The sequence below is a fragment of the Marmota flaviventris genome, chromosome X (assembly GCF_047511675.1).
Source record: "Marmota flaviventris isolate mMarFla1 chromosome X, mMarFla1.hap1, whole genome shotgun sequence".
In the NCBI taxonomy this organism is placed as follows: Eukaryota; Metazoa; Chordata; class Mammalia; order Rodentia; family Sciuridae; genus Marmota; species Marmota flaviventris.
In genome coordinates, this window is record NC_092518.1 from 695,038 (window position 1) to 711,556 (window position 16,519).

The window sequence follows — 16,519 nt, forward strand, 5'->3', positions numbered from 1 at the left end:
AATTTTTGAGCTGAAGAAAAACAGAACATCTCATTGTGATAAAGGGGACACGGATGAGTCTTTGGAATTGGCCACCAGCCTGAAGTCCCCTTGGTTTCTTTCATTTCTGTTTCCATCTCAGGCTGATTTGCCTCATGGCTTCAAAATGGCTGCAACAGCTCCAACATTCCCTGGCCTCATAAGGAAAAATCGTGAGATCTTCCAAAGACCGTACCCCTCCATTGTCCCCAAGTGTGCAACCAACCTGGAAAAAAAAATATCACTGGGCAGAGGGTGAGGGCTCTGCAGGAGGGGAAGGGGCAGAAGAAAATACCTGGGAGAAGGGGCTGTGGCTGCGCCATCAACTCAGGTGAGCTGTAAGACTTCCTGTTTCAACCGACAAATGTCGGCTTTCTTCTTGTGACTCCGAACCAGGGTCAGGTGGCAGGGCAATTAGGGGACAATAAAAAGATAAACCCTCTCTCCTCTGGTGCAGGTGTGCAGGGCCAGATTTGTAAACAGATTTGTAACCTCCTGAGATACACAGCATGCGGAGGCCCTGCGGCCCTGTGGCCCTGTGAGAGTGTCACCCAGCTGGCCACGGTGCGGCAGGCCGCAGATGACAGGTGTTCCCACACAGGCAGGAGGGGGCCCAGACACAGCCTGCGGCTAGACCATGACACGGGCCTGGACTGGCCAGAGGGGAGGTAGTGACTCAGGGTGGACAGCCGGTGACTCAGGGGTCTGTCACGCAGGGTAGTGGAATGTCACACCGCGGAGGCAAAGGCGCGGAACGTTAAGCTCACCTAGAGCACAACATGGTCTTAGTGGGGACAGGGGACACCTCTGGCCTGGGATCAGGGCCTCCAGGGACCGGGGAACAGGGTGGGGGTGGCATTTCCTGCCCATCCCCCCCCCCCCAGTGATTGACAGTCCCCACCCCCAGCTCTCCTCGCCCCTAGGCGCCGGCTCCCGGAAGCTGCCGGAGCTGAGGCCCCTTTCAGGGAAATCCTTGCCGGTGCGCAGCTGGAGCAACCGTACGCCGGGTCCCGCCGCCCCTCCCCCACCCCGGGACTTCCCTCCGCCACGAGTCGGAGCTGCCCGGGGAGGCCGCGGGGGGACCAAGGGCTGCCCCTCTCCCGGGACGGACGGAGCGCGGAGTGCTCCCTGGGGGCGCGTGGGGAGCCCCGCGGAGCAGTTTGCAGACAGGAGGGGCTTGGCGGGGGCGGCGACCCCCTCGGAGCGCTCGGGACTCGCCCCGCGGGGTCCCCTCCAGGGTTTGCCGCGGTCCCGGGGCCAGGGCGCGGGGTGGGAGGTGGCCGGGGCGGGCGCGGGGCGGGGACAGGGCGGCGCCCCTCCTCCGGCCCGCCTGGGCCCGGGATCTCTGCGCCGCCGCCCGGGCGCCCCACTCGCCGGACTGTCCCCTGCGGCTCCGCGCGCACCATGGCGCGTCGGGCCGCCCTGGCCGGGCTGCTGCTGCTCCTCCTGCTGGGCGCCGAGCTGCAGGCGCAGGGTGAGTGACCGCCACCGGGCCCGGGGGCGCGGGGGGCGCACGGCATCGCGGGGGTCGCAGCGCGCGGCGAGGCCTCGGTCCGCGCCCGGAGCCCTGGCGGGCGGCCAGCGGGTGGCCCACGCCTCCAGGAGGAGGCCCGCGTCTCCAGCTGTGTCCCCGGGGCCAGCTCGGATCGCTTCCAGGCGCGAAATGTCAGCGTGTCTTTTCGGGCGTCTCCAACTTTTTCGAAGTTTGCAGGAGGCCCCCGGGGGACAGCCGGCGACCGTCCCCCTCCGCTTCCCAGCCCGGGCGACCGGCTTACGGTCCGCAGCCCGGTGCCCGCTGTCCCCCGGCCACTTGGGTCGCCACCTCTCGCCCACGCGCACGGGGGGCCTCGGGGACCTGGGCCTTTGTGTGCGAGCCGCGTCCCCAGCCACGCCCTGCGCCCGGGCCTAAATTTGGAATCGGCTCCGGAGCTCGGGCCTGGGAGGAGGGGCAGGGCGAGGTGGGCAGAAAAAGTCCTTGGCGAGCGCTGGCCGCGGGTCACGCCTGGTGGAGAAGCGACGCGGGGACACGGAGGCGCCCTTACCAGATGGTCAGGGGCTTGTCACTCGGGACAGGCAGGAAAAGGAGCCAGAGAAGCAGAATCCCCGGGACCCCTGGCCCTTTCTCTCCCCCATCCCTGCCCCAACTTCTTTGCAAAACGGAAAGGCTTCAGGGCGCGGGTGGTGTGAGTCACTGTCACCACACGCAGGGCACCGCTGGGTCCCTGAGTGCGCGCGCCCGCTGCCCGTATCTGGGCGCCGGTTCTGTTCAGGAATGAGAAGCGCGCAGCAGCCGGGATGGGGCCTTCAAATTTCTCTGCCGAGCGCCCCCAGCCTGCAGCTCAGCCTAGACCTGAGGGGGACACCAGGCCCTCGGTTTTTAGGGACAATTTGAACCCGCTTTTGGAATGCACCGCGGCCAAGCAGGAGCGCAGCCTGCCTCCTGGTGGGGAAAACGAATTTACAGCTCGCCGGTCCTACCCCTCCCTAACTTGTCCCTGACCTGCTGTTGCTGCAGAATTGGCGGGCGATTGCACCTTTTTGGAGGGTTACGGTGGAGAGGGGGCGGCCTCGTCATGTCTGAGTCCCAAATAAGACGTTTCAGTGTATCGGCTTGGAAGTGCCTCAGTAGTGCTCACGGGCCCTACCAACCCCAAGGCTGTGGTTGTGGATGATTTCCGTGATGGGGTGGCCGCAGGGTGGGGCAGGGGACTGCGCTCTTCCTCTGAGGGGCCGCCTCCTCTTCCCGCTTCTGATCCCCTCTTTCCCATCAGATCCTCTTGGGACCAGATGGGGACCAGATTGTTCCCGAGAGTCAGCCTCGGGCTTGGTTTCCACGGGGGGTTTGCAAAAAATCTTGGCTCCAGACGGGTCCTAAGTCTTGCTGCTGGGAACTCTGGCTCCATGTTCCCAGTTTGGGGACCCGAGGAGTCGTGGGCTCCCAGGTAGCACAGTGCCCTGGTGGGTCCCTGAGACCTGGACATTCCCCAGACACGTGGGTGGCGCCCAGGAACTGGAATGGACGCCCAAAGAGTGGCTTTGATTTCCACGGTGACGGTGACAGAGCCTTCCACAGAGGACAGGGGATTTTGGAGAAGTGGGAAGACACAGACCCAGGGCTTGGCGTCTCCAGGGGCAGCGTCTAGTGGAGGAGGAATTGTCCCCTGGAGACCTGAGGCAGGGGACCCCTGCACGCTGAGGGTCCATCGGGGGCATCTGCAGCCAGGAGGGCACGAAGTCCCTGCAGGGTGGGCTCTGGCTCCCAGGTGGCACCGTAGCGGGGACCTTGGGTCCTGGTGCATCTCCTTGAGCTCAGCAGTGCCTTAGATCTGAGGTGGCCGGCTGTGGACCTGCCAATCAACGAAGCGTCCGTCTGTACCTGGAAGCAGTCGGCCACCCAGAGATCTGAGACCCACATGACACTCGAGCCAGGTCTTGGCCGTTCTTATGGGTCTGTCCCTGAGCTCTGGTGAGTGGACAGAGGCTGCTCGCTCGGCCGGGCGCCGTGGCCCACGCCTGTCCTCCCAGCGGCTCGGGAGGCCGAGGCAGGAGGATGGCGAGTTCAAAGCCAGCCTCCGCCAAAGCGAGGCCCTGAGCCACTCAGGGAGACCCTGTCCCTAAATAAAATGCAAAACAGGGCTGGGGACGTGCAGAGCTAACTGGACTCCTGTCCAATGGGGGGCACTGTCCAGTGAGGGGCACTCAGGGAGGTCACCTGGGTCCTTCTGGGCCCTCCGTGTCCCCTGGCGCCAGGACATGGGGACCCTGCGCTCCCCACATTTGCAGACCCTTCTGACGCGGGGTAGCCAGAGGCGCCCGGAGCCTCTCAGGGGGACGCTGGATTCTTTAACCCAGAAGCCGCCAGCCTCTGGCCGGGCTGGGGACCCTCTCCCCTGATTTCCACCAGGTTTTTAAACCTATTTTCACGTTTGGCAAAAGAAAGACCCCAAATCCAGACAGACGGACATTTCACCCCCTGGAATCCGTCTGTCCGTCAGGGTGACCTAAGGGTCTATTTCATTTCATTTCATTATTTTTTTTGTACTGGGGACCGGTCAGTATTGAGCCACACCCTGGCTCCTTTATTTTTATCATTTTTAGATTTTTTTTAAAATTATTTTTTTAATTTATTTTATTAATTTTGGGGGGTACTGGCTGTTAAATTCGGGGGTGCTTAGCCACTGAGCCCCATCCCCAGCCCTTTTTATATTTTATTTAGACACAGGTTCTCCCTGAGTTGCTCAGGGCCTCTTTGAGTTGCTGAGGCTGGCCTCCAACTTGCGATCCTCCTGCCTCAGCCTCCCGAGCCACCGGGATGACAGGCATGGGCCACCGCGCCTGGCTCAAGCAGTTTATCACATGGTCATCGTCACCTTGTAAGAGCGTGGTGGCAGGCGGAGCGTTGTTGCTGGTGGAGGTGGCCTTCAGGGTGGCAGAGTGTCCCCACCGCAGGGACAGCTGTACGCCCTGGCCTTCTTGTGTGTGTGCCCTTGTCCTGGAGGAAGGACAGTGACCAAGGACGGTGACGGCATCGGGGTGATAACGGCACCGTCTGCACATGGCCACTTCTCTCTGGGGGCTTCCTGCTGGTGCTGGGCCGTTGGCTTGGGCGGGTGCCAGCCTCGCTGGTGAGGCTGGGCCTCTACCCCCCTCTACAAATTCCTGTTTCCTGTTTTCCTTCCCCTGAGCCACACCAGTGAGTGCCCTGGAAACCGCAGCTGGCCGCCCCCGGCTCCCGGGCGTCACTTCTCCAGGGGACACCGTCGTCGCTGGGGTCCCTCTGTGCGCTGAGAAGCGCCCCAAGATGGCAGGTCCTGCCGGCCCCTGGAGGAGGGCACGGGAGCCACGGATGGTTCTAGAGCCCGAGGGACGTGGTATCTTCTCGGTCCCTCTGCACCGAGCTAGCTCCCACAGACAGACGTGACGGACAGCCAGGGCCCCCGCCCGGTGTCCGGCTTCCAGCCAGAGGTGTCTGCGGGACGATGGCTGTGACCCCCAGACAGCCCCGAGGTCAGAGCCGCAGCCTGGGTTCATCTCTGTGTCCAGCAAGATAAGGAGCTGGAGATAAGCGGGGAGTGGAAATGGTGGGGAAGAACTAGACTGGGAGTGTGATCACAGAGGGAACTTCCCTAGATCCACATCTGGGCATTCTGCTTTTTCTCCACCCCCCAGTGTCCAGGACCCTGTCCCCAGATTCCTCACTGGGTTGAGCTTTGGTAGGGAATTGCGCAGGGATCAGGTCTGTGTGGATGCACCAAGTGCTCCGTGTCCAAAGCACCGGGATTTAGTCTCCTTGGCCTGCATCCCCTCCTTCATGCCTATCTTTTAGGATATGGCCTTTTGCCAGAGCTCAGGACTGGAAGCAGCCCGTTCCACTCCTGCCGGCTCCTTCTTCCACATCAGATTGTTAGCAGACTGTTGAAGTAATCCCCTCAATTGTTCGGCACCGTCCCCAACCCTAGCATCTGTCCAGGACTTGGAGGAGCCCTTCAGATAGTTCATACCTTGCACACTTTGGGCAGGTCCAGGCACCTCCTTAGAGACTGAAGGCTTTTTAAAAGCCCCTCACCAGAGCACCCCAGAGGCCCTGAGAGGCCAGGTTCCAGCTGTCAATCAAGTTTGTCCACCATCCAGCCGTCAATCATCCATGTGCATCCATCTGTCCACCCACCGGTCCATCCACCCATCCACCCCTTGATCCTTTGCCGGGTTATCCCAGCGGCTCAGGAGGCTGAGGCAGGAGGACGGAGAGTGGGAGGCCAGCCTCAGCCATTTAGCAAGACTCCACCCAACTCAGCGAGACCCTGGCTCTAAATAAAAAGTCAAAATGCCCTGGGGATGTGGCTCCGCGGAGAAGCGCCCCGGGATTCCGTCCCCAGGAAAGAAAAAGGACAGTTCCCTTTTGTGGTGACCCGCGGTGCAGAGTCCCGAGGAAGGGCCAGGTCGTCTGTGCGTCTGTCACCTCCGCCTGGGTCCCTCCCGCACCCTCAAGTGGGCTGTCACTGTCACGGAGAATCCCCACACGGTCTCTGGGCCACCGGGTCCCCTGATTTCCTGGAGACCCAGGCTGCTCAGGAAGGGACTGTCCCCCCCCCCCGCAACTGTGGGGGACAATGCCTCAGAGTGACAGAGGACAGGGGCCTCCGCGGGGTAACACTGTCGCTAAGCGCCGGGCCTGGAAGGCGGTTCCCTGAGGTGATCTGCAAAAGGCACCGTATACAGGCGGCGCCTAAGCTCGGCGTAGGTCGACCCAGCCGGTTTGCAAGTCCAGGGGCCCTTGGCCTCTGCGGGGCTGCCCTCCGGTGCGCCTTCGGGCTGCATTTGCACCTGCGGGCCTCACCCCTGCGGCCTGCGGGAGGCAGCTCGGCGGGAGGCCGGGAGGGAGGCCGCGAGGGAGGCCCGTGCGCGCCTCGGCTTGTTTTCCGAGCTTCCTGGCCGCGGAGCCGAGGAAGGGCGGGGCTCGGGCCGCCGTTGGGACGCGCCCTGGTGACTCATCGGCCGGTCCCCTGCACATCTGGAGGCTGGTTGCGCGGGCGGAGGGCGGGGCGGAGGCAGCCTCTCTGCAAACTGAGGGAGGATCCGAGCGGCCGGCTTCCCCGGGGCATCTGGGGGCCCCCCCGGACTGGCCACCTGCCCTTTCTCGCTAATGTCCCTGGGGGGGTGTTTGGGCAGCAGATCTGGGTATGGGTCACCTGGGTTTTGTGCGCACCGAGGAGGACCAGAAGGGAGGACAGGGCTCTGTGTCTTGGAAGGAGAGGAAGTTGGTGGCTTTTTCTGGAAGGTCTGAGTGTCACTTTGTGCCCCCTCCCCCTCCGCCTGGTGTAAGATGACATGATCTAGGTGACCCAGCCATCTGCGCCCTCACGATCATGGCCGCGTCCTGCCAAGCAGCTCAGAAATGGGGACAACCTAGGGTGAGCCCCGGGAGAAATATGTCCTGTAGGCAGGTGGGAATAGTATGCAGCCACAAAAAAGGCAGGCTCCTCCTGTCCTTGGTGACAGCGTGGTGGCCCGGAGGGGACGATGTGTGTGCCCTGAAACAAGCCAGGCTCAGAAAGACGAGGGGAACCTGTTCTGACTCTCACAAGAAACAGGAAGTGCCCAGGTGGTTTCTGGGGGTTCGGGGAGCCGGACACGAGGATTAGCTGCAGAGTTGGTTTGGACCTCGGGGAGGCCGGTGGCAATAATGTGTCCCATCCCGGGACACCTGGAGGGGATTCCAGGTGTCCAAATGTCCTCTTCCAGGTCTGGGAGCTCTGCAGCCTCTGAGGAAAACGGGGGTGTCCAGACCTCTGCCCCTGAGTGGACCTCTGCCCCTGGCCCCACCCACTGTCCACAAACTGGACCCCTGAGCCCCGTCCCCAGCCCTGTTTTGCATTTTATTTAGGGACAGGGTCTCCCTGAGCTGCACAGGGCCTCCCTTTGGCTGAGGCTGGCTTTGACCTCGCCATCCTCCTGCCTCGGCCTCCGGAGAGCCGCTGGGATGGCAGGCGTGGGCCACGGCGTCCGGCGTAATTTCCCCGATTTCTAACCTGGGTCTTCTCCCTTTTCCTCTCAGATTTGGATCTGTCCGACGCCCTCGGTGAGTAGTGCCTGATTTTTTATTTTTATTTTCTTTAACTTTGCACACAGTGTGTCCCTTAAGGCCTTGACGGTGTGAGCCCCTCGGGAAGGGGACAGTGCACAGAGGTCCAGCAGGGTCCACCGTGGTGGCCGCTGGGGTCATTCAGTGGAGATGGTGACCTGGAAGCCGGGCAGCCTGGGGCTTGGGGAAGGGACTGGTCCACCCTGCGGCGGGATCCTGCCTGTCCTCTGCCCCAGCCTCGGCTCCCAGGTCCGCTCTGCCCACATCCTGTCCCTCTCTGCACCTGAGACCCCGGCGCCGGGGAAAGGTGTCCAGCTGCCCCTTCTGTCTTGAGCTCTGCTCGGCTCTGGATCCACAGGGTTGTCACAGTAAAGACCCCAAAAGCAGAGGCTGGACCCGGGTTCCCGGCTGAGCCCCCTCCAGGGCTCCAGGGAGGCTCCTCCTGCCTGTCCAGCTCCTGGGCTCCAGGTGGCCCTGGGCTGGTGGCCCCTCACTGCAGTCTCTGCCTCCGTCTCCACGGGGCTCCTCCTCTGGGTCTGTGTCCCCTTCTCTTGGGAGGACACGGCCATGGCATGAGGGACCCCTGACCCAGGAGGAGCCCATCTCAGGAATGAGTCCCTCTGCAGACACCTTCTAGAAGTCGCTCAGTCCCACGCTAAATGGCTTAGAGCCTGGCTGAGTGGCTGAGGCTGGCCTCCAACTTGCCATCCTCCTGCCTCAGCCTCCCGAGCTGCAGGGATCCAGGGTGGGAGCCACCGCGCCCGGCCCAGCCTGGGTTCCTAACGGAGGCCGCTTGGGTGCAGGTCCCTGGGGAGGAAGCGAGGTTCCCGAGGAGTAAATGGGCACCGGTCCCTCCCCCGCCTTCTCCTCTGATCTCGGGCCGTCCACTCTCGGTCTTGCTGCTCAGCTTCCTCTTCTTGTGGTTTCCGGGGGGGGGGGGGGCATCTGTCTCTCAGGAGGAAGGGGACAACCCGGCGGGACCGTGCTGTGCAGCCAACCGAGTTCCACGTGTGCACGGAGTGGACACGGAGCGGGCCTCCCTGCCTCCGCCTAGTACCTCTAGTTATTTTTGTTTGTTTGCTTCTCAGGAGGCGATGACCAGAAACCAACGAAGGCTCCCAAAAAGCCCAGCGATGACGGTAAGGAGACAAAGTCCTCGCTGTGCAACATAGAAAGAGGAAACGCTGGCTTCCTGGACCCTAACTAACAGCAGGACAGAGCTCCCGAAGCCACCAAAGGACATGAGTCACTCGTGGGGCCTGTGTCCTGGGTGGTGACATTTTTTTTTTTTTGGTACCAGGGACTGAACCCAGGGACACTCGACCCCTGAGCCCCGTCCCCAGCCCTATTTTGCATTTTATTTAGGGACAGGGTCTCCCTGAGCTGCTTAGGGCCTCGCTTTGGCGGAGGCTGGCTTTGAACCCGCGATCCTCCTGCCTCAGCCTCCCGAGCCGCTGCGGTGACCACCATGGGCCATTTCAATTCCATGTCCACGCCCAACTTTGGGACCCGTGGCCTCTGCCCGTCTGTTCCTTGACGGGCATCATTGGGCCCCAGAGTGTGGTTGGAGTCTTAGCGGATGAGATGGCTGCTGCCCGCTCCTGGCTGGCCTCGCTGCGGAGGCCGCTCTGCCTTAGCTGCTTGCTTGCTTCTGAAGGTGGCGCGGCGGGGAGCCCTCGCGCACTGAGCAGCTGCTGCTCGCCCTCAGCTGACCTAAGCTTGGCCGCGCACGAAGCCCCGGGGCCCGTGACAAAGATCGTCCCGAAGCCCTGGCAAGGTGGGCACCGCGGTGGGGCCTTGCTGGAGGGGCGGGTCTCAACTCTGCAAAGGGAGGCACTCGAGACCCTCAGGAGGGTTGAGGTTTCTCTGCTGGGGGGTCTCCCTCCTGCGCCCCCTCGGTCCTGAGGTCCGGCTCCGTGCTCCTGGAGGCCGCCGTCTACAAGAAGGACGGCCTCGCGCGTCCTGAGGTCCTGCAAATAGACGCGGTTAAGGCGGGGTGAGGCTCTTGGACCCTGAGAAAGGTCCATGCCTCCAAGCGGGGAATGTGGTCAGGGCTGCACAGAAAAACCACTGGACAGCTCCCTGCAGCTCAGGATGCGCACTGCGCAAAACGCAGTCGCAACTTTGTTGCAAATGACCCCCGCGAAGTTGCAACTTTGTCGCAAATGCACACCGTGAGTCAGTTGCAACTTTGTCGCCCAGCGACACGGAGGAACACCCCGGGTGTTTCCCCAGAGGGGCTGAAAGGTAAAGGGGAGCTACCCGAGGGTCCCCAGTGTCCCCTGCTGCGCGCGCTCGAGGCTCAGCTTTGCTAATAACCCGCTGCTTCTGCCCCCCACCCCCCCCGGGTGACCTTCGTCTGTGCCAGCATCGCGCCCCGAGAACTTTGGAATTAACCCCCTGTCCCCGTTTCTAGGGAACGGCTTTAACCTCGAGGACGCTCTCGGTGGTGGTGGACACGGTGAGTGACCTGCTGCGGCCAGTGTCGTTGAGGTGCCCACTCGTGCATTTGCAGAAAGGATCGGGGGTCGTCAGGAACCCAACTCGTGTTATTTGATCCCTGCCGCCGTGAGCAGTGTGGCAGTTGGTGCTGGTGTCCGAGGTCCAGTCCCTGGTGGCCGACTCCCTGGCTCTGGCCCAAGGGGAGGCAGAACAAGATGGCGGCAGGGCCTGGAGGAGGAGAGCAGCTCAGGACAGGGCACCAGGGAGCAGAGAGAGCTCTGCTCACCAGGGACAGGACAGAGACCCCAAAGGCACAGCCCAGGGACCCCCTCCTCCAGCCACACCCCACCTGCTGCAGTCCCCACCCAGTGAGTCCATCCAAGTGGATTAATCCACTATGAGTCTACACCTCTCACAACCCACTCATTCCACCTCTGAACCTTCCTGCGTGGCCTCCCACGTGACCATTTGGCCTCTGTTGAAAGCACTCAGTGAGTAGCATCGTCACCAGGGGGTGGACAGCAACTGGCAGGTGGCCGTGGGATGAGTGTCCCCTCCGGGGCGAGGGCTAGCTGTGCTGTCCAGCTGCTGGGTGACCTGGGGGAGCCGAGGAAGGTCCCCTCCCTTCATTTCTCGCTGCTCTAACTCTGTTACAGATGCCCCAGCGTCGCCCAATGAGCCCAAGCCCAGGCCCAACCAGCCCGGCTCCTCTGGTAAGTCCCCCCTGTCCCTCGGCTGGACTTGGGGTCATGGGGCGTGGCTGGACTGGGGGTTGTGGGGACCGTCCTTTCCCCCAAAGGCCGCTTTGGGCTGGGATCTGCAGTGTTCAGCCCTTTTCCTATTTCCTTTGGAGACGGGGCCGTGCTGACGGGCTGAGGCTGGCCTCCAACTGGCCGTCCTCCTGCCTCCGCACCGGGACGGCCCCCTCCACCCCGAGGACCCGCTGACTCTTCCCCTCTCTCCCCAGGTGGCTTTTCTGACAGTGACCTCCTAGACGGGACTTCGGGAGGTGACGGTGAGCTGTCCTTTCTCCCCCCACCCCCTGCGGCCACCGGCCCTGCAGAGTCACAGAAGGGAGCGTCCCCCGAGCTTCTCGGCGAGGTCACTCTCGAATGCATGGCTCTGTCCCTGGGGGGCTCTGTCCTGGGCTGGACCCCTGGGAGCCAGCTGAGGGCCACCTGTGTTGACGGAAGGCTCCCTGCTGAGGGGTCCTGGGTCCATCACCTCCTGCTGGGACGCAGACAGAAAAGGATAGACCCAGGTCCACTCAGAGGCCCCTGAAAGGCCACACTCGAGACCCCCCTGCAGACTCGTCCCCCGTCTCCGAGCCCCCACATGCATGGGGACCGAGCCGTTGACACAGGGGACCTCCGGGGGACCTTCCAGGTGCAGCGGACACAGGAGCAGGCTGCCCTCGGTCAACACTCCTGCTCTTCTTTTGCAGGACACGGCGGTGGCTCTGACGGTGGCAGTCACAGGAACGAGGGACAAGACAGTATGTACCTTGAACGGCCGCCCTCTCCCTTCCCCTCTCCTCTGGGGACAAGGGACGCCGGGGACACGGTGCTTTAAGTCGTAGTATTTGCACGATCGCCCTGAAGACCTCGGCAGAGTCCCCGTCCCTCCGTGTCAATCACGGGCCACAGCTCGGCCGGCCGCACGGCTGCGTGGCCACTTTGCAATTTTAGGAAATAAGTGACAAATTTTTTTGGTGGGTTTGGTACCCGAGATTGACCTCAGGGTCCCTCGACCCCTGAGCCCTGTCCCCAGCCCTATTTTGCATTTTATTTAGAGACAGGGTCTCCCTGAGCTGCTCAGGGCCTCCCTTTGGCGGAGGCTGGCTTTGACCTCGCGATCCTCCTGCCTCAGCCTCCTGAGCTTCCTGGGCCCATCTTCTATGCCGTGTGGAGATGGGTCTCTCGGGCGGCTGTCCTGGGATTCCATTGCCATCCGCGTGTCCCTCTCCGTCTCGGTGACGTCTGTTTCTTCCTCTGTGCAGCTAACTCCCAGGGTGTGGTCCCCGGCATCGTGGGGGCCGTGGTGGTGGCCGTGGCCGGGGCCATCTCCAGCTTCATCGCCTACCAGAAAAAGAAGCTGTGCTTCAAAGAAAACGGTAGGTGCCCTCCTGGCCGCGCACCGGGCCTCCTCGCAAAAGCACACGCAGCGCTCTTGCCGGCTCACAGCGCGGGTGCGAGGCTGGGGCTCCCTGGCTCTGCGATCAGGCCCTGCTGCCCCGACATGCACATGTGTACAGGTTGCTAACTGCTCCAGCGCTGGCGGGTTCTGGGCACACGCGGGCTGCAGGTGCCCCGGGCTGTGTGGGGACTCCTCTGTGGGGACGCCATCCCGGGGAAATATGGATGGCAATTGAGCCCAAGGCTGGGCCGCCATCTTGCTTTCTGCACCCAGAGGAATCCGACCCCCCAAATGGGGAGTCGCTCCCGCCCAATTTGGTGAAACCAACTAACCAGTGAGGCTCTTGGATGGGGTGCAAAATTGGATGGAGAATCGGGACACGGGGTGCCTTGGGGACCCGCGTCTTGGGGACTCCATGGTCCGTCAGGGGGGTTGGGACCTGGTGCTTAAAAGTCCCTCAATGAGGCCCAGGATTTGCTCCAAGTCAGGAATCTGGGCAGACAAATGCCCACGTTCAAGGAGATGCCACCAAGGATCTAGGATTCCAGGGAAAAGCGTAATGCATGACTCAGATAGCGTGGTTTTAGGGACAGAGGTAGAGAAATGACCTGGGGTGGCCGGGCAGGGTTGGGGCAAACCGAGTTCCCCACGGAAGGGAGGAGGGGACGCTCTTTGTGCAATCACCTGTTTGCTCTGGACATTTTGCTGTCCGCGGATCGAACCCCGGGGCTCCTCTTGGGCCAGTGGGGTACGAGCAGGTGTCTCTGTCCCCCGTGGGGACGGATCAGTCACTGACCCTGCATCAGGAGACACATTGACCCCAAAGCTTCTCCCTGTGGCGTCTTGAGCTCCCCCAGGGTGACGCGGGTGACCAGGGGCGTTCTGAGAGTAGATGTCCCCAGATGCGAATCTGCATTTCTAGGAGCTTCAGCGGGCCACCTGCCTGACGCTTGCAGGGTCTGTCTCTGCTGCTTGTCCCCTGGTACCGGGTCAGCTTCGAGGTCCGCGTGGGGGGCGCACAACCACGCGGAGCCTAATCCATGCTCAGGGAGGCGCTTTGGGCTGGGCCTGTGTCCCTGATGGACAGACAGCTGGACGCTGTGCGGAGCAGGGCTGCGCTCACCCTCCTGCCTCCTGCCTGGTCCTCTAACGCCACCTGGCTGCGGCTCTGTCCACCCGGCTCCTGCCCCCTGCTGACCTCTTAAAAGTCTCCTTTTTTTTTTTTTTTATCATTATTACTTTTTCTTTCTTTTTGGTCCCCCCCATTTCAGATGCCTCCAAGACCTAGGGAGGAGCAGAGCACCCTGTCCAGTCCAGAGCGTCCCGAGGACCCTTGTGCCGCTCCTAGGACGCAGCCTGGCCTAGCGGGCCGCCTCCCCCTCTGTGCGCCCGGGTCCCCTCCCCAGCTAGCGCGCCTCTCTCCTCCCCGCGGGGTCCCCTCCGCAGATTTCTGTACCCTAAATTCTCCATTTCTGGGCCTTCTCGATGGCCACACGGCACGCACCCAGTGCGCGGGGAGGGACGGGAAGGGATGGTGTCCCTTTGGAACGCCACAGAGAGAACGGGGCGCGCGGCGTCGCCCTGCTTCCGAGGGTCCTCTGCAGTGGGTCAGCAGGGCGAGGATCCCTCCGCGCTCTTCTGTGCAGGGACAGCCCTGGGGCGGGGGTCCCTTTGCTCCTGGGGACCTCGCCACTCAGCGCCACTGTCAGCGCAGGGGACTTCTCGGCCCAGGATTCCTTCCGCACTGGGTCTGCAGACACGGCTCTCCAGAGTCCTGTCCTGCATTATCCAAAAAGGGCGCCGCAGGTGGTGGATCGACCGACTGTGGTTCTGGTCACCGCCCCAGGGTGGCCACCTGGATGGCGCTTTTGCTCTTTGGAAGGACATATGTGTCCAAAGCATCCTGGGTTCGGATCCCCTGAAGCCAGCCCGCGCAGGCGCGCAGGCGCGCAGGCTCAAGTCCCCCAACGCCGATTCTCAGTACCGCGGAGTGACCGGCCGCTGGTTCTCGGTGGCATGCTGACCTGGGCTCCGAGGCTTTCGCAGTTTGCAGTTGTTCAAGGGCCAACCCGCTGTGTCCCCTGTCTGCAGCGCAAGCACCCTCTCTGGTCACCACCTGCGCACCTCCCTCAAGTGCGCGCCTTGCGTATACCTTCGGCTCGCTCGCTCTCCTCTTTGTCTCAAGCACGTTGGCTTCTTAACTGTGGGTGTCACTTAGAGGCTGGGTGGGGGTGCAGTTTGCAGATCTTAGGGTCCCTTTAGGGGGTGCATCTTTCTGTCGCCGTGATTACAACCCGCACCACACACCTTTCGGCACGACGGTATTTGAACCACGGAGGGCACATGCATTCAGGTTCTGTGATCAGGGGACAGGGAGGGCTCGGGTGGGGTGACCTGAGGGGGGGGGGGTGAGCCCCCTCCGTGTGGCGTGTAAACGTGTCCTTTGGTGACGGTGCAGAGAACGAATAAACGCATTTTATCCGTGACCCTCGTGTGGACTTGGAGATCTGTTGGCTTTTAGATGCGCGTTGGAAGAGAAGGGTCAGGGGTAGGGGGTGACATGGGCGCACGGGTGAGTTTGAAATTCCACGGATCGAGCCCCGTCCCCAGCCCCTTACAGCTTAGGTTAGCTCTAAGCTAAGTTGCTGAGGCTGGCCTCCAATCGACCATCCTCCTGCCTCAGTCTCCCGAGCTGCTGGGATAACAGGCCACGGTGTCTGGCACCAGGGCTGGTTTTGGTGGTTTGCATTCTGGGGCAGGTGGGTATTGGGGCAGGGGGGCAGCTTTTAGCCCAAGGACGGCCCTCAGGGTACTAGCAGGGACGAAAAGTCCCCCTTCTGCAGGCTGCGAGAGTTCCAAGCCCAGCGGTCCCTTCTGAGCCTTGAAGTGGGGGTTCCGTGCTCACCGCTCGTTCCTGGAGGGTCTTAGGACTGAGAAATGAAGCCGGGGGTGCAGCAGACCCTGGCGTCCAACCTGTCCACCCCCCCCCCCCCAGGGTGTGATTTGTGCATCTTGAGCAGTGCGTTCCCTGCTCCACTGAGCTGTGCGTGTTTTGTTTGATCTTTGCAGCCGGACAAGGAGAAGTGGACTTGGAGAACCGAGCGGGCACCAACGCAGAGCCACCAGGTAAGGATGGGCAGGTAGGGGGGACGGCTTCCCGGTGTCCCTGAGTCCTGGACACCTGTGTGGCTGCTCCCGCCCACACCCTCGGGTTTCAGATTTGCAGGGCTGGGTGCGTTCCTCCAGGTCGGGTGGCTGGGCGGTCAGTCAGTATGTCACCTCCCCAGGGGTTCAGGTGCCCAGTGAGAATTGTGCTCTAAGCACCTCTTCGATTAAGTCACCTTAAAAGAAAAAAAAAAAAAAGTCTAAGAAGGAGAATTTGGCTGGGTGTGGCACGGGGGTGCACCCCTGTAATCCTCTTGGGAGGCTGAGGCAGGAGGACGGCAAGTTGGAGGCCAGTCTCAGTAACTGAAGTGCTAAGCAACTCAGCGAGACCCAGTCTCAAAATAAAAAAAGAATAAAAAGGGCTGGGGACAGGGCTTTAGTGGTCAAGCATCCCTGGTGTCCCTTTCCTGGGGGTCCCATCCGTCACCCGTTGGGCTCACAGAGTGACTATGCGTGTTAGATTGAGGTGCCCGGGCCTCCTGGGTCCTCTAGGAAGCGTGTCCCCGCGTGCGTCCGGCACTGGGGAGTGACGCCCTGTCCCCTGTCCGTCCAGTGCAGCGCACGCTTTTGGAGAAGTAGAGGCCGGTGGGCGGGAAAAGCCCAGTCCCAGGTCCGTCGCGGAGTGACACCTGCCCAGTGACACTTTGCAAGACCAGCTGGCGAGCGCAGAGGCCACCGCGCGTTCGGGGAGCCGCCGCCCCATCTCCACTGATGGACTCCATGACCCAGACCTGAGGTGACCAGCACGCCAGGTGACCAGCGGGACGAACCCGCGGGGACTTGTGTCACCTCGACCCCTGGGGCTCCCGGGGATGGGAAAGGCCCACCAGGACCCAGTCCCTGTGGTCCGACACCGGCCCCGTCAGATGCCTGGACGCGCAAGCCCTGGGCCGATGCCCAGCTACCTGGACCCAGGCGACGCCCGACGCCTCCCGAGTGGAGGTGACCCCAGGGTCCTCGCGTCCCTCCGATGCCTTAGGATATCCGGCTGTTTTGTTTTGTTTTGGGTTTTGGGGGTTTTTTTTCCAACTAATAAAACAAAATTGGAAACCAAGCGCTTTCTGCGCCCTGGTTTGCCGCGGTGGGTTGGGGGGGGGGGGGCGCGTGGGAAGGGGCGTGGGCGGGGCCTCCTCTTCCACCTGGGCGCGGATGCTCCCCTGCACCCAGATGCTCCAG

At 62.3% G+C, this 16,519-nt stretch overlaps 1 protein-coding gene across 5 annotated transcripts; it reads left to right on the forward strand.

Moving 5' to 3' along the window:
- Positions 1-1,369: 1,369 nt before the first annotated feature.
- On the forward strand, positions 1,370-16,397 carry LOC139703248 (CD99 antigen-like). 5 transcript variants are annotated; one of them, XM_071606323.1, is made up of 10 exons: positions 1,370-1,492; positions 7,574-7,597; positions 8,689-8,739; positions 10,017-10,061; positions 10,699-10,755; positions 11,010-11,057; positions 11,487-11,537; positions 12,042-12,155; positions 15,248-15,304; positions 15,897-16,397. In XM_071606323.1, exons 1-10 carry the CDS (start codon positions 1,423-1,425, stop codon positions 15,920-15,922), a joined length of 543 nt encoding a protein of 180 aa, XP_071462424.1. In that variant the 5' UTR covers positions 1,370-1,422; the 3' UTR covers positions 15,923-16,397. The 5 variants fall into 5 exon arrangements, 3 of the variants coding, with proteins under 3 accessions (XP_071462424.1, XP_071462426.1, XP_071462425.1); XM_071606324.1 differs by lacking the exon at positions 1,370-1,492 and adding an exon at positions 4,400-5,025; XM_071606325.1 differs by lacking the exons at positions 15,248-15,304; positions 15,897-16,397 and adding an exon at positions 13,450-14,664.
- Positions 16,398-16,519: the final 122 nt, after the last annotated feature.